At 38.3% G+C, this 17,685-nt stretch overlaps 2 protein-coding genes across 4 annotated transcripts in view; both read left to right on the top strand.

The window, feature by feature from the left end:
• Window positions 1-544: 544 nt before the first annotated feature.
• On the top strand, window positions 545-1,252 carry LOC106734999 (mediator of RNA polymerase II transcription subunit 6-like). The gene is made up of 2 exons (XM_014588322.1): window positions 545-1,023; window positions 1,138-1,252. Exons 1-2 carry the CDS (start codon window positions 545-547, stop codon window positions 1,217-1,219), a joined length of 561 nt encoding a protein of 186 aa, XP_014443808.1. The 3' UTR covers window positions 1,220-1,252.
• Window positions 1,253-1,817: 565 nt separating this feature from the next.
• The window catches only part of LOC102481115 (solute carrier family 22 member 9), a 46,175-nt gene continuing 30,307 nt past the window's right edge, over window positions 1,818-17,685 (top strand). For 2 of the 3 annotated variants that reach the window (XM_027772385.1, XM_006149789.3), the window contains exons 1-5: window positions 1,818-2,499; window positions 3,503-3,606; window positions 12,973-13,127; window positions 13,230-13,398; window positions 14,331-14,454. In XM_027772385.1, the coding sequence (XP_027628186.1) occupies window positions 2,098-2,499; window positions 3,503-3,606; window positions 12,973-13,127; window positions 13,230-13,398; window positions 14,331-14,454 (954 nt within the window). In that variant the 5' untranslated portion in view covers window positions 1,818-2,097. The remainder of the gene's footprint in view (window positions 2,500-3,502; window positions 3,607-12,972; window positions 13,128-13,229; window positions 13,399-14,330; window positions 14,455-17,685) is intronic. The other variant, XM_027772386.1, reaches the window with a different exon arrangement.

The raw sequence follows: 17,685 nt of genomic DNA on the forward strand, positions 1-17,685 counted from the left end.
TATATATATATATAACAGAGTATAATAATTTATGTACTTCTTAGTCACCCTTGAAGACCTTGTCTTACACTTACTGTATTCCTGGAACTAGCATAAAAAAGGTTCTTGCAAATGCTTTGTGAATGAATGAGCAAACCTAAAAAACAAAACTAAAAACCAAAGTGCCTATATATACACTTACCTGGATTACTCCTCTACTCTTCATCCCTCCCCTCACTCCTCCCTCCCCATTTTGAGTAATTTATTTTCAGAATGAGATGCTGGTTTGATATGTCCTGAAGCAGAAAGTTAGTCACGAAAAAGAAAGGATTGTACCATATTACACTTGCTTTAATGTAACTCAATTTTGTTTTCATTAGCTCCTTAAATCAAGTCAGTATTAACCAAGCAAAACATTTACTTTCAGTACTTATCACAGAAGAATATAAAAGGCATTTCACTTTTATTTCTATTTTTAAATTGACACATAACTTCCCATCGCTTTCATCATCGCAGTTATGTTTCCTGTGCGCTGGAAAAAGAACCCGTGAACGCTTTTGGAATCATGGCGGCGGTGGATATTCAAGATAATCTGTTGGGAATCTCTTGGGTTGACAGCTCCTGGATCCCCATTTTGTACCATGGTAGTGTCCTGGATTACTTTTCAGAAAGAAGTAATCCTTTTTATGATAGGACATGTAATAATGAAGTGGTCAAAATGCAGAGACTGATACTGGAACTCTTGAATCAGATGGTTGGTGTCGAATACATCCTTTTACATGTTCAGGAGCCCATTCTTTTTATCAATCGGAAGCAGCAGCGGCAGTCTCCTGCCCAAGTCATCCCACTGGCTGATTACTCCATTGCTGGAGTGATCTATCCGGCACCAGACTTAGGACCAGTTATGAACTCCAGAGTGCTTACTGCAGTGCATGGCATTAAGTCAGCTTTTGTTGAAGCTATGTCATACTGCCGGTACACACAGTCACACACATGCCGGTATCATTCTTCCAAAGGGTGTTGGTGGCACTTTAGAAGAACAAGATAAAGCCAAACCTAAAGCCAAGAGAAAAGAAGAACCGAGTTCTATTTTCCAGAGACAGCGAGTGGATGCTCTACTTGTAGGTCCTAGACAAAAATTTCCACCCAAATTTGTACAGCAAAAGACTGGAGAAAAGCCTGTCCCAGTGGATCAGACAAAGAAAGAGGCAGAACCTATCCCAGAAACCATGAGATCTGAGAAGGAGACCACAAAGAAAGTCCAGCAGACAGTGAGCACAAAAGGCCCTCCAGAGAAACGGATGAGGCTTCAGTGGATATGGGACAGAGAACGGCTTTCAGGACTTTTGTCGTTTATTATACCTCAGTACTGTGGCTGGCCCTTGAACCTACAAATACTTTGTCACAATCCTCTCATTTGTATAGAATACACATGTTCTTTAGGAAAGGATGTTAATTCCATCACCCATTTCTATGTGAATGTTTCTCATGTACTTTATAATCTTTCCTCTATTGGACTTGAGCAACCTATCCACTCACTTTATGTGTTGGTGTATACATTTAAAAACAAAATAAAGGTATAAAAAAATACGTTGACACATAGTAAGTATATGTATGGGATATGATATTTCAATACATGTTTATAACATGATATGAAATCATCAAATTAGAATAATCAGCATATGCATCATCTCAGACACATACTTCACATTTGAATTTCACAAATTACGAATTCTGGAAAGGACTGAAAACCACATAGCAGGTTTATTTTATTTTGTTTACAGAGAATGTGATGACCAAAGTCTAATGTTCCCTTTGGGAACTGCTGATGGCACGGATTCTCACAAAGTAAAACTTTGAACAGATGTCATTGTAAACGGTCAGCATTGCTTGGGAAAAAATCTCTTTTTCACTTTAAGGAAAATGGCTAACTACTGATCTCCAAATAATCTGAGCAACCATCTTCCAGGGGCTTGCTACAGTGGTGAGGTGAGCCCATTGAGAAGTGAGGTTAGGATCAACTTCCGTGATACATCTTAGTGGAAGTAAACATTTTCTCTCGCTGAACTTATTTAGATAGTCTTTTGCATCCTATTGGGGATAATCTTCACAGCCTCCATGGCCTTTCAAATTCTCCTAGATCAAATTGGAGGTCTGGGAAGATTTCAGATCCTTCACACCATTGTTCTTCTGACCATTTGTATCATGGTGAACCCTCGTGTTATGTTGGAGAACTTCACTGCAGTTGTTCCAAGTCATCGTTGCTGGGTCCACGTCCTCGACAATGAAACTGTCTCTGGTAATGACTCTGAAATTCTCAGCAAAGAAGCCCTTCTGAGAATCTCCATCCCACTGGACTCAAACCTGAGGCCAGAAAAGTGTCGTCGCTTCATCCATCCTCAGTGGCAGCTCCTTCACCTAAATGAGACGTTTTCAAACACAGTCAAGCCAGACACAGAGCCCTGCATGGATGGCTGGGTGTATAACCAAAGCTCCTTCCTCTCCACTATTGTGACTGAGGTAAGAGGCTCTGTTTTCCTTTCATGTGTATGTGACCTGGGTGTTTAAACATAACACAAGGAATGAACATGCTCCAAACCTTTAATCATTATGTAGGTACTTCTTTCTTATTCTTTAAGCAAATATCAATTCTTTTTCTGTTGAACATCAGGAAAGTACATAAATAATGAGTCTAATGAATTTTAAAAATAGAACCCTGCCATCATATTGCCTTCATTCTTGGGAAAACCACAGTTTAAACAAATAATTTGTGAATTATAAATATTTTGGTAAGTCAATAATTCTCAGCTTTGATTTCAAGTGAATAATGCCTGGGACTTTGATCAAAATGTCAATACCCAGATGTAACCTCAGAGCAGTTATATGAGAAAGTCTGTGGTGGTATTCAAACTTCAGTCAATTCTTTTATTTTTTAAAAACTTCTTTCTTTTCTTTCTATTTTCTTTTTTTCACTAGAGAAAGACATAGTCAGGTAGACAGAGAGAGAGAGGCACCCTTAACAGGATCTCACCATGCTACAATCCCTATTCTCCCACCTTTGCAGCCATCCATCCAGCCATAATAGGCATGCCCAGGGGCATGTCTGGCATGTTTAGGTCAACCCAGGATCTGAAACTAGGGCCTTCTCATATGGCTCCAGCATCGTGCAGTGATTCCTTGCCACCTGTGCCACCACAGTTGAGCCAGAAATCTGTAAATTTTTAAAACTCCTCAGATTATTACATTGGGTAGCCAAGTCTGAGAACCACTAAGTATGAAATAAGAGTACCCATTAATACAACCTACAAGAAGCTCCCTAGAGAAAGTTATGTTTAAGCCAAGACCAGAATGATAAAGGTCAAGTCATATGGAAAAGTGACTCTAGAGAGAAAAAGCAGGATCCTGATATAATGAATGTATTTGTCTCAATGCAAATGAAAATCATTTGCAGGAAATGTTAAGGGCCTCTGATGTTAACTCTGAGGAGTTATGAGTTTGCTGGGGTCATTTCTTTCTTTTCCAGTGGGACCTGGTATGTGAATCTGAGTCACTGAATTCAGTGGCTAAATTCGTATTCATGGCTGGAACACTCGTGGGAAGCATCGTGTTTGGTTATTTGTCAGACAGGTGAGTGTCTCTAGTCCACAACTGTCTTTACTAGTGAGTATCCCCATCACCTATGAATCATTCACTCATCATGAAATAATTATTGTAAATCACACTGTCCTGGAACTCCCTGAGTCCCCAGGGATCAAGAACCACAAATGTAGAACTATAGTCTGTGTAGTGAGTACTGTTTTGTCAAGCCCCGAGTACTGCGTATAAGACATAGACATGACATCTCATTTAGATCTGAAGGAATTCAAGACAGGGTTGGACAGTGTTGAAATGTGGTGTCACATACTGTTGTGCACCTCCTCCAGGAGTGCCATGTTCGGTCTTTCCTGAACCATGTGTGCTGAATGCTTGTGGGTGTCAGAAAATGGCTATCTCATCACGGTCACACACATGTGATAGGAAGGCATTTCTCTGAAGCCAGTGGGTACACAGCAATGTGTCATTGGTGGTGTGTTTAAAAAGTAACACCAATATTCTTATTTTTTCTTTTGCAAAACCAGCTTTTTATAGTTTAGTTTTGCAGCCATATGCGGTATCAATGTAACAACTACTGTCACAGTTATTGTCTTAGAAATGTCAGTAACCTATGCCTGGCAGTACTTCTTCAGAAACAGATGGCCAACCATTGCTATCACCCGAGTGTTTTTCCCCTTTAGGGATATCGGGGAATTAAGGAGTCCCTTACCACTCACCAGCATCATGTCATTTGTTGTCTAAGCCATAGACTGTGATCTCTATAGATATGACAGTAAATGTAATTTATAGCAGAGACCAATCAGTGTTCATTGCCCATAGTGCAGTAACTTGGCCCTCTGAGAGCACATCATGAGAAAATATAGATATGTCTATTTTCTGTGTATCACAGGGTGGTGGGAATGGGGGAGTGAAGGAGTAGGCAGTGGAGAACTAAGTGAATCCGAAGAGAAAAATAATCTAAGGATTTTGAACACCATCTGAAAACTGAGGGTAAACACTGAATGATTTGTGTAGAAAAGGTCATATTATTTTTGAAATTGCAAACTCAACTATTCATACTATCCCAAAGCTAAGAATAATTTAGAATTCCATTACTTACAGAATGGCTAAATGTAGAGAGCAGCCAATCTGAAAACATGTGATTAAAACATGTGGCCTAAAGATACATGCAAATATGCGCTTCCTTAAGCTATTCTAGCAGGGCTATTAAAAAGCATTTACATACAAAAGCAGTACCTGCCTGTTGTCAATGGTAGTCTTCCTGTTATTTGTTGATACCCAATACCTCCATACTGTCCAGTATCAGACTAAAAGAAGTCATAAACCTTTATCAAATTGTCCCCCCAAAAAATCAAAAAAAATTAGATGGCGCCCGTCATTTTCACATCTTCAGTCAATTTACATCCAAAAACAACTGGCTTTGCATCCCAATTTCTCCTCCCTTATTCTCTTCACATTCCACTTCCTTCTTCCTCATTTCTTTTACATGCATTCTATTTTCCCCTTCCCCCATTATCTGCCCTTTAAAAGAATAATCCTGAGGCTGATTCCAGTCACAACTTCTCCATCAAAAAAACTGTGCCCACCCAATCCTCACTTTTCTATACCTGTGTGTCTTTGTGTATTTTGTTATTGCATCTATTTCTAATCCACAGCCTTCCCCACTCAAAAAAACGTATTCATGACAAGCTAGTCCCGGCAAAGTGGCACCCAACGTGGGGCCTGAGTACAAAAAAGAGTCAGATGAGTAAACACTCCTTACAGCCAGCCAAATATGATTGAGCAAGGTAAAGATCCTATAAAATAAAGTAAAAGTAAATATTTAAAAAATACCAGAGTAAGAAAAATACCAAAATTTTAAAAATACCAAAGTAAAAAAATACCAGAGTAAAAGAGATACCAAAATTAAAAAACAGACAAAAAAATACCAAAGTAAAAAAATAACAAAAGAAGTAAAAAAAATCAAAGTAAAATAAAATTATAAAATAAAAAAGAGTAAATTCTATTATTATCAGGTGTAAAACATAGAGATAAAATTGTCTAAATATATATGTGTACATATATATATATATATATTCATATATTGTCTTATATGTTAAAAGCTAAGGGCAATAAAGTTAGTATCAGTTATGTCAGTTACTAATTTTTATACAAAAAACATGCCCTTAATTCCCAAAATAAAAAACAGTTTATGAAAAAACTTAAGACAAAGTCAAAAAACAAATCAAAAAACAATATACAACAGAGGGTCCTAGCAAAATTCCCATCTTTGCTTTCTCCCTATAAATTTTAATTAAAAAGTGTTTAAAACAAAACCCTCCAGGGAACCAGCAGTTAGCGTAATGGCTATGTCGCTGGATTCCCACGTAGTTGACCGCGGTTCGCGTCCTGCACCCAGTTGCTTAGAAATCACGCAGGGAGCGTGTGCGTGCGTGCCCAAGATCCCAAGAAGAGAATGGAGGAGAAGGGATTGTGGCGTGACCATCCTCCCTGGGGGGTGATTTCTCGCTTTCTGTCTCTCTGTCTTTCTCTGTCTGGCGAGTGCATGCGCCCTATAGTGAAAACCTCTCAAAAAAAAAAAAAAACAAAGTTGGTTCAGTAACTCCACCAAATAACATTCCAAAAGGCTATGCCTCCCTCTTACCTAAAATATTAAAGTCTGTTACTAGAGACAAAAATACAAAAATAATACCTAATAAAAAAATGACAGTCTTGTAAAGTTAGACAGACTTAAAATTACAAATTCCAAAGCACTTACAGGGCGGAAGGAAAACAAAACTACTGCCTTTAGGCCCAATGCTCCCCCTCTGTAGCCTACTGCTTTCCAGTCAAAACCTACTTACATATCAAATGACACGAAAACAAACAAACAAAAAACAACTTCCACTTTAACACCCCTCCAAAAAACTTTACATTGTGCAGCAGACAAAAAAAAAAAAAAAAATCAAAATTTAAATTATGCCCTGTTATAAAGGCTCCTAATCCTGACAATCCAAATCAAAATTAACGTCAGCATGAGCCAATATCCTTTAAAATGCTCAAAACAATTAAAAACAACTTATATGCAATATAGTCCCGTGGCACCTTACACAATTGTGATATTAAAGACAACTACACAATCTGCCTTTACTCCTAATAATTGGCAAGTGGTAGGCAAGGCATGCTTATCAAAAAGAGATTATCTTTTATAAAAATCTAACTAGTTTAAAAAAGCCCAAAAACAGGCAAATTAAAATGAACAACATAAAATACCCATCACATTTAAAAATGTTAACTAAAACAGAAAAATAGGCCAATACTAACACACAAATTAAATATATTCCACAGACCTATCAACAAATTAACATAATATGCTTAAATTGCTAAAAAGGACGTCCTAGTCAAAATCAAAAAACAAATAGCTTAATCAGTATACAACAAAATCCTGGTAAATTATATCAAAATTTTATTTCCCGCTTGTCACAGGCCATATCACAAATAGTCTCTAATCAAGAGACAAGACAAAACAATTGACCTTTAAAAATACTAATGCTTCTTATAAAACAACTATTGCTCCAAAAAAGAAAGTGGGGACAGTAAATAATGTCATTAGACTGTGTCAAGACATTAAAAAACCACAAATCCAAAGTATGGCTTTAACAACTACATTAAAAAAAGTTATGCAACAAAAATTTAAAAAAAAATTGTTTCAATTGTGACAAACCAAGACATGGTCTGTGATTGTCAATATCCTAAACAATAAAAAAATATATATATGCTACCAAAAAACCTAAAGGCCCAACACCTACACCCACAAAAGTCCTCAAAATATATACTAAATGCCAAAAAAAAAAAAAGACACCTTTGCCACTAAATAAAATCCAAAACAGACATAAATAAGAGGCCACTAGGGCCCCAAAAAACAAAACATGGGACCAACCCTGGCCCTGTCAAACAGTAGGGGCCCTCTCAATACTCTCTCAAGACGGACCAGCAGTTAGCATAGTGGCTATGTCGCTGAACTCCCATGTAGTCGACCATGGTTCGAGTCCTGGACCCGGTGGCTTAAACTCACGCTAGGCGCGTGTGCGTGTGTGCCCAAGATCCCGAGAGGAGAATGGAGGAGAAGGGATTGCGGCATGGCCATCCCCCTTGGGGGGTGATTTCTCGCTTTCTGTCTCTCTGTCTCTGTCTGTCTGACGAGCGCACGCGCCCTATAGCAAAAACCTCTCCAAAGAAAAAGAAATAGTCTCTCAGACACAAAACAGTCAAGTCAATAACAAATATTTAACAGGCCACAAATAACCAAAAACCTCTATCAAACAACCCCAAGTAACACAAGACTAAATCTCAGCCCCACCTCCAAAAAAATATTAACACCTAAAATAAGTCCACAGGCAATTCCTACTAAAGTCTATAAACCTTTGCCACAAAATACAGTAAAATTAATTTAAAAATCATATCATTGAAAAAATTAGTAGTAACGCCTAGTGTCATAAATACAGACTATACTAAAAGAATTAAAGTTATAGTTTCTACCTCTCAAATTATTCAACTTCTTAAATCCGACCACATAACTCAACTTATACTACTACCAGCAGTTTTACAAAAACAATTACTAACCACAAAGCCCTAAAAACAACAAAAATTTAAATCCTCAGACCAAGTCTATCTTCTACAAGCCATTCAAAAAACTCAGCCAATGCATACTCTAACCATACAAAAAAAAAAATTTCAAAAACTTTTAAACACTAATACTAATGTTTCTGTTATTACACAAAAACATTAGCCCAAAAATTAGCCTTACAAATTTACTAACTCTAAATTAAAAGGAGTACAATAGCTAAGAATAATTTAGAATTCCATTACTTACAGAATGGCTAAATAAGATGAGAAATATTCACAGAAAGGACTTTCATACAACAAAGGGAATGAATAAAGTATTTCATGTGGTAATATAGATAAATGCAAAAGCTGTTTGGTAAACCCAAGAATAGCAAAAAATGGTTATATGCTATCCATTCCACCTATGTAAAAGTAAAAAATGTTGTGGTGTTAGGAGTCTGAAAAGTGGTTTTCTTTAGAATTTTTATTGGGATTACATTACATGGTTTTGGTAAGATTACCTTTTTTTTTTTTTTTTAATTACCAGGGGACACCTGTACTTGCCAGAGATGGGTGGGAGAAAATAAAGCATCCTCTGGTGAGGTGTAGTCACACTGCATTTTCCTTTCTCTGTTTCTCCATCTCATCAGGACCTTAGACATTCACACATATACATGCACTCAGAGTGTTTTTCAAGTCATCAGGGACAGGACTCAAACCATCGTTGGTCACGGGAGATCCAGCTCCTTACACACAAGGCTTAACCACCATGCTACAGGGCCAGCCCAAGACTGCCCTTTTCTAAATAATGAATTTTCTGATCTATGAATATGAGAGCACTCCCTATTAAAAGTAAAAAATCATGGGACCAGCAGTTGGCATAATGGCTATGTCACTGGACACCCATGTAGCCGACCACGGTTTGAGTTCCAGAATTGGTGGCTTTAACTCATTTCTGGCACATGTGCGTGCGTGCCCAAGATCCCGAGAGGAGAATGGAGAAGGGATTGCAGCTTGGCCATCCCCACTGTGGGTGACTTCTTGCTTTCTGTCTCTCTGTCTCTGTCTTTCTGGCCAGCGTACACACCCTGTAGCATAAACCTCTCAAAAAAATAAATTAATTAATTAAAAGTAAAAATCATTCAGTGATACTTGTTAAAGCATTATAAGGAAGACTTTATTCAAACCATAATGATAGGTAACAGGGACCACTGCACAGTCTGGCAGTGGGGATGATTGGGTTCAACTCTTAATACAGGATAGACAAGGAACCAGATGGGGTTATTCAATAAGAAATTACTATAAGGAAACATCAAAGAGCCTGATGGGGGTGCAGCAGTAAAACACTACACTCTCTGAGGCTGACCCACACGGGAAGATTCTAGGTTCACATTCAGAGTCCTAGAATATGCTGAGCACTCATGTCCCCATGATCTGGGGCTGGCTAGGGCTGGCAGTAGATTGAGGAGTCCAGACTCTATTGGGGGTGTTGTCTCTCTGTCTCTGTCACTCATGAAAAGAAAAAAAAAGGAAAGAAAGAAAACATTGAGAGAGGAATTCTGGCTAAACTGACCTAATGGGATTCTTGCTGAGATCGGCCAGGATGATCAGACATTACCTGGGGGGGCGGAGAAGGACGAGGAACCTGATCAGCTATCAAGAATGATCATATATCAAGTATGGGAATTTCTGGCTAAATTGACTTAGCAGGAGTCTTTGCTAAAACTGTGTTTTACAAGGAAGTGCATAGATAGGCCTAGCAGAAGATTTGAAAGGCTGAGTAAAGCTTGGCCAAGCCAAGAATATTTATCATCCCTATATTTAGATTTTAATTATTCAACAATGTTTTCTAGCTTGTCAGAAAAGTCACGCACTTTTCCATTAAATTAATTCCTAATTAATTTAGTTGTCAAAATTATGAAGTTGTTTATTATAATTTAAATTTCTAATTAATCATTGCTATTATATACAAATACAATAAATGATTCTTTTTTTTTTTTTGAAGCCTCATCAGAATGGTCTTTACAGTCCATATTTTTATCGGTATTCTGGTCACCATCTTTTAACCAATCTCTAAAAAGTTGCAGTTTATTTCTGAATGATTCTTCCAAGCCTCCACCAGAATCTAGGCTTTTCTTTTCTTTTTCTTTTTCTTTTTTTCATCAAAGAGAAGGAAATATTTTCTTTAGTGAAAACATTCTCTCTATCAAAAAAGGAGAATTCTATAAAATATAAATGTGGATATCCACAAGGAGATATAATCACTTCCTTTCAATAGTCACAATATGTTTTCATTTTTCTATAATTTCTTTTCCAAAATCTTTGGCTTTTTCTGCCTAACTCAGTTCCATGGTTTTGCTGCTCCTTTGAACTCTGTAAGCCCATTCTGATTACCCAATGCCAAAGCTATTTCCACACTTTCAGGTATCTGTAGAAACACAGCCCTATTTGACTATGCCAATATCTATCTGGTCCATTATTACATTGCTAACAGAAATATCTGAGACTGGGTGATCTATAAAGGAAAAGGAGGGGGCAGCAGGTGGCATAATGGTTGTGGCACTAGACTCCCAAGGATCAAGTCCCAGACTTGCCAGCTTGAAATTCACCCCAGATGTGTGTGTGTGTGTGTGTGTGTGTGTGTGTGTGTGCCCAGAATCCTGAGAGAATGGAGGAGAAGGAATTCTGTGGCCATGCCCCTGAGGAGTTATTTCTTACTTTCTCTCTCTCTGTCTCTCTCTGTGTCTCCAGCAAGCACACATGTCTATAGCAAAAATCTCTCTTAAAAAAAAAAAAAGAAAAGAAAGAGAAAGAAGGAAGGAAGGAAGGAAGAGAAAGAGAAAGCAAAAAGAAAGAATAACAGATTTGATTTGGATGGCAGTAAAATCCAAAGGTATCACAAAACAACAGAAGGCAGAACTTTTGCGGATTGTGGTCTGTATCCATGAGTTTTTCTCTCTTCTGGTCTCATTCCTTCTGTTTGTAAACTCCTCAGAACTCAATCACAGTCCCTAATGACTTTATCACACCCAGAGGTTCCATCCTGGGGCACCACGAAGGGATTAAGTTTTCACTAAACACCTTTACAATATTATAAAGTCCTAACACACGAATTTGGAGTGAGGGGAGGGCATCAAACCACAGCAAGCATTCAGAAGCTAAAAGATTTATGATTTAAATGTGCTGCAAGAGTAACAAAGATTGCAGAGCATTTTCCTAATTCCAGCTCACGCCATTTCGTCCAAGTTGTCTATAAAAGGCCCTTTCTCCCAGAAACCTCTGAAACAGAATTCCTTTTCCTATTTTTTTTAACTTTCCTTCTCTATTTCATGTTCATTGTACCTAAGCTTTCCTCATCAAACTATCTACACATTCCTCTGTCAGAGCTTTGGGTCCTGTGCCAAAAGAAATTCATTAGACAGGGCCAACAGATCCACACTCAGCTCTTACACAACCTATCAGTGACTTGATGTATTTTTCCACGTATGTTCCTTTCACATCAGTTTTGCCATGGCCTATGTGGTCCCATAGTCCCAAGTACAGACTTAAGACTATATTTATTAGCTGAGGTTGTCATATCAAAATACCATACTGCATGTTTTTTTGTTTGTTTGCTAACAGCTGATAATCAATTTATTAAAATAGTTGACTTAAACATCTGCAATGGTGACTTCAACCTCAACTCCTGGTTCAATACTGATGGAAGTAATCTGTTTAACAATTTCAGAAGGACTGCAAATCAGTGAGTCGCTTTTGGATTCTCATCTGGAGATGATCCCATGTCTTAGAACCGTCACCACAAGGTGTTTTTCTTGTAGTGATTCTCAAAGGCTTGGTAGGCATCTGAACTAGTCCTTTCACCTTGAGATCCTTTACCTTTGCACGTCTGATTAAGTCAGCACGCGCCTTCTCCAGGGACTTCACGCTACTTCTGGTTAAAGTAGTGCTAATTCGGTGAATAGCCACCTCTGGCTCCACAGGTGTTTTTCCAGTATCTTTAAAAGCCAGGACTGCAGTGCAGTTTCCAACTTGTTTCTCAGCGAGAGCAGACAGCAGTGAGTCAGGAGCAGGAGCTGGATGACTGGAGCTCAGCAGGACTTGTCACCTGGTCTTCCTCAAAAAGTCATACTGGGTGGATTAAATGATAGAAATGCATTTTCTCACAGTTATGGGCAGAAGCAGGGAAGTCCAAGATTAAGGTACTGGTCAATTCGGTTCTTGGTGAGGCTCTCCTAGATTTCAGTCTGCTACTTTCTGTGTCTTTCCACGGAGGTGAGAGAGAGAGAGCATGAGGGCAAACTCTCTGGAGTCACTTCCTGTAGTACGCAAATCCCACCATGAAGTCTCTACCCTCTTGACCTCATCTGAACCTAATTACCTCCCAAAGGACCACTCTCCAAACAGTGTTGCATTGGGGATTATGGTTCAACATATAAATTTGCTAAGAATTCAAATCAGTCCATCACAGAACCCTGTGTTCTAGATAATATGCAGACTTTTTACTATACTAAATGCATGTGTTTGTACAAGGGATATTTATGATGTGCTAAATTTTCTAATACTGAAGCCTGCTGTATCTACTAAGATCTACCAGTAACCTATTGGAGAAGAAGCTTTGATATACACTGTATCTACTTACAAATAGGGAAGTTTGCTTCTGAGATCAGCTGTAGTCATCTGCTGATGCTTTTAGGTTTGGAGTGCATCCTTTCATTTGCTAAAACATCCTCTGAATTTCAAAGTGCATTTTCTTTTTGCTAATTTTCACAACAGGCTGTAATTGTACTCACTATGTCATCTCTCTCTGTTTCTCAGGTTTGGAAGGAGTTTAATACTCAAGTGGTGTATCTTCCAGCTCGCCATTGTTGACACCTGTGTGGCCTTTGCTCGCACCTTCCCTAGTTACTGCTTGCTGCGCTTCTTGGCTGGGATTTCTACCCCAGCCATCATGGCAAACTGTTCTATACTCAGTGAGTCAACACTTTGGATCTTGGACGTTTTTCATGCTTTGACGTTGTCTTTGAAATTCAACCTTTGTTTGAAGTCAAAATCCTGTTTCTGTTTTCTTTCAGTTATAGAATGGGTAGCTCCCAGGTTCCAAGCCTTGGGAATGATACTAGGAGTCTGCGCATTTAGTGCTGGACAGGTACTCCTGACAGGCCTGGCTTATGCCATTCGTGACTGGCGCACCCTCCAACTGGTGGTTTCTGCGCCAGTATTTGTCCTTATTTTCTTCTCAAGGTATGAGAATGCTTTCTTCTTTTGCCTTAGAGGAACTTGAGATGCAAGGTACAAGGAATTAGGATACATGAATTCTGCTGGGTCACTACTTGAGCATGTGTCCTATTAATCTGTGCCCCATGTGCAATTCAAAAAGAAGAACAGATAGGGTTCTCGCTAATATCAAGGACACAAATAAATTTGAATTTCAGGAAAACAATATATAATATATATATTTAACAGTTATTTATTATTATTATTTTTAATTTGCTATAGGGCACTTATGCTCACCAGAGAGAAAAAGAGAGGAAAAGTGAGAAAACCATCAGGTCCAGGACTCAAACTGTGGTCAACCATGTGAAAATGCAGTGCCCTAACCACCATGTCATCTGCTGGCCCCATCAACAAATATATTTTATTTAATATTCCAAATATTGTATGGATCCTGATTTCAATGGTTATCATTCATTGTATATGTAAAATTTCTATTTGAGAGTTCTGCATTTCTATTTGCTACTTGGATAAAATACAGACTATTCCATTAAATTCAAATTTCAAATAAACAACAAGTAATTTTTGGTATGAATGTGTCCAAAATAATGCATAGGACATAGTTTACTAAAGAATAATCCGTGATTTATTTGAATTCAAATTTAAGTATGCACACAACATTTTTATTTGCTAAAACTGGCAACCTCCTGAATAAAAGAGGAGTCCATATAACTCCTGGTCTGCAGTCCCTGCAATGAAAGTGTGCTGCTTGGAGATGTCATTCTTATATTAATATTTTCTTAGCAGTGGTACAAGAAAACTTGAGGTTTATGTTTCCTGATATAACCAAACAAGTGATGGTTATTAGATGGAGATAGAAAGACATCTCAGGATCATGATAATATGAAAAATGAGAAAGTGAAAATTGAGTTGCCTGCACTTGTGTGCTCTTCTTCCATCAGGTATCTGACAGAGTCAGCTCGGTGGCTGATTATTAACAACAAGCCAGAGGAAGGCTTAAAGGAACTTAAGAAAGCTGCATGCAGGAATGGGAGGAAGGATGTTGGAGACACCTTAACTGTTGAGGTGAGCAGAATGAGAGCTGGATATAGGATGTAGGGAAGACATAGTATAACATATACATTAGTTGATGTTCATAAGATGAGTAAGGGGTGGGACACAGGTCTGATTATGGACCTTCTTATCTCACTTCACTTTCTCAGTTTGTTTTGGCATCGTTTGGGGGCACACTGAAAGAGAATATGCTACTGCTGGGACTAGCAGTTAGCGTAATGGCTATGTCGCTGGACTCCCACGTAGTCAACCGCGGTTTGAGTCCTGGACCCAGTGGCTTAAACTCACGCCAGGCACATGTGCGTGCGTGCCCAAGATCCTGAAAGGAGAATGGAGGAGAAGGGATTGTGGCGTGGCCATCCCCCCTGAGGGGGGCGGTGATTTCTCACTTTCTGTCTCTCTGTCTCTCTCTGTCTGGCGAGCGCACGCGCCCTATAGCAAACACCTCTCCAAAAAAAAGAAAGAAAGAAAGAAAGAGAATATGCTACTGCTAAAAAGATTGGGCACAGATGTTACTCTGAGAGGCAGAGGGTACTTAGTAAAGACTGCGTATTACTCTCAGTCTATGTTTGAAAAAGTAACAAAAAAATTATTTCCACTCGGTTAATAGTCTTTGGGTCTTCTTTCAGAATTGTAAGGCTGAATGAAGAAAGGGTTAGTGAACATATAGAATATAGCATAAATAGGCTTACTTATTTATTCACTCAGTCAAACTCTTTCATTCATCAAATATTTATTGAGGACCTACATATGCTAGAACCTGCATGTGCTAGGCTCTGTTCTACATGTGGAAATTTTCAGTGACCATCATAGTTCAAATCTCTCTTTTGTCAAGTTTATATTCTACTTACTACAAATTCCAAGAATGTGACTGAGTGGAAATGCTGGAGAGAAGTGGGTTTTGCTTTTTCTAACCTAGGTGTGAACAGCAGATATTACTGTGCATCATAAACCATTTCTTATATCATGCACATATATGTAAACTATGTATTAAAAAATGATAGTGTGCTAGGCATGAGCTTAATCATGAATAACGGTGTAGGTCAGAGTCTCAGGCTGCAAGGAGCTTTCATATCACTTAGAAAAAAATTAGTAGACTTTTAAAAATGTTTTATTGTCAAAATCAATCAGATGAAATATAATTTCTTAAAGGTTTTTGTTTTGTTTTGTTTTGTTTTTGAGATGTTTTGCTATAGGGCGTGTGCGCTCGCCAGAAAGATAGAGACAGACAGCGAGAAATCACCCCCACTGCAATCCCTTCTCCTCCATTCTCCTCTCGGGATTTTGGGCATGCACAAATGTGCCCAGCATGAGTTTAAGCCACCGGGTCCGGGACTCAAACCGCAGTCGACTACATGGGAATCCAGTGACACAGCCATTACGCTAACTGCTGGTCCCTTAACTTCTTAAAGTTTTAAGTGTACAATACTATATTGTTAAGTATAAGCACAAGTTGTACAGCCGATCTCCAGAATTTTTCGTCCCACATCAAACTCTACACAGATTAATCAGCAGTTTCCCATTTCTCCCTTCCTTTTGCTCCTGGCAACCTCTATTCCAGTCTAGTTTTTCTCAAGTTAACCATTTAAATACTTTATATGAATGACATTATGCAGTTTTGTCCTGTGATTGTTTTATTTCACTTAGCATAACATCCTTGAGGTTGTTAACCTAAAAAGAGGTTAACTGAGTAAAGTAAACTATGCAAAGCCAAAGTTTATTTGGCATAAACATGATGACTGCGGCTAGCATGAACTCCAGATGGAAAATATTTCAGATTGCCCTGAACATGCTCACTAAGATCTGACAATCTTTAAGCAGGTTTAAAAAAAAAGCAAAAATCACAAGCAAGTGGTTTTCAGATTAGTAGAAAGACTGAATTTATGTAATACTTTCTAATGAGCATTATCATTGGCATCAGTTGTTACCAGTTGGGCACACAATTTCTGGTATCGTTGCAATAGTCCTTGTTTCATACTGCAGTGGTCTTTGTCCAAGATTATGGTTCTAGCAGAGTCCTTGTGATAGCTCTTGTTATCAGGCATACTAGTATGAGAAAAAACCTTGTCTATGGCCTCACCCTGCTTGATGTAGTCAGAGTTGACACAGGTTGACACAAATTACTTCATTTCGATTCTAATAAACTTTCACAAGTTTCATCTATGTTGTAGCATATCATAGAATTTTCTTCTTTTTTATGGACAAGTGATGTTCCATTGCATGTAAACACTATATTTTCTTTTTTAAAGTTTACTTATTCATGATAGAGAGCATATGCACATGTAGAGAGAAACAGAGAAAAAGAGAGAGAAAGAGGATCCTTCTACCCTCCAATGGGGCTGGTCAAGCAATGCTGTTTCCTCTAATTCTGCATACTATCAAGATCCTGTGCACATGTGCACAGGATCCTGGTTGAAGTTGATGGGACCAACATTGGAAACCTGGGCAGCCATGTGGAATTTGGCTTCCTCTGTACAGCACTTGCACTGCTGCACCATGGGATTGGCCTGACATTTTCTTTATTTCTTTTTTGGTTCATTTTTTCAGTAAACATTTAGGCATGTTTTCAAATTCTTGGCTATTATGAATGCTACTGCAATGAAAGTCGGTGTGCAAACAGCTCTTCGAGATTCTGTTTTCAATTATTTTAAACATATATGAAAAAGTGGAATTGATGGGTCATATGCAGTTCTATTTTTAATTCTTTTTTTCCCCAATGGTTAGAGAATTGAAAAAATGCTAATGGAGACAGGAAAAATATCTACTCTTGTTTAATTGGAAGAAGAGGAGATAGGACGATAGCTAGTAAAAAAGGAAGAATAAAATATGTCTAGAAATATGTCCAATAGAACATCTGATGAAAATTCTGATAGTCTCAGAAGAAAACAGAGACTCCAGAAGATTTCAAATCCGAAGAAACAAAATGGTTCTGAGAGTTAAGATTTCACTGAAAATGGCAGGAAGAAATAAATATTTCCTGAGATTAAACAATTATAGAGAGACAATGGCATTAGGGGGCTATCAGATGATGGGGAAAGCATTGGCATGAGCTTTTGCTTTTGTGTGTATTTGGACTAAAAAGGAGGGCCAGCAGGTGGCGTGTTGGTTAAGGGTGCTGGACTCCCACATGGTTGACTGTGGTTCAAGTCCCAGACCAGGCAGCTTGATTTCTCAATTTCTCTCTCTCTCTCTCTCTCTCTCTCTCTCTTTCCCCCTCTCTGGTCAAATTAAAATAGGTAAATA

The sequence above is a fragment of the Tupaia chinensis genome, unplaced genomic scaffold (genome assembly GCF_000334495.1).
Source record: "Tupaia chinensis unplaced genomic scaffold, TupChi_1.0 Scaffold000273_1, whole genome shotgun sequence".
Lineage (NCBI taxonomy): Eukaryota > Metazoa > Chordata > Mammalia > Scandentia > Tupaiidae > Tupaia > Tupaia belangeri.

What these genes read in the sequence shown, in the direction of transcription:
- LOC106734999 (XM_014588322.1), top strand. Translation starts at nt 545, where the DNA reads ATGGCGGCGGTGGATATTCAAGATAATCTGTTGGGAATCTCTTGGGTT. An exon ending in TGGCACTTTAGAAGAACAAG is followed by an intron (nt 1,024 to 1,137) that starts ATAAAGCCAAAC and finishes CCAAATTTGTAC; the next exon opens with AGCAAAAGACTGGAGAAAAG.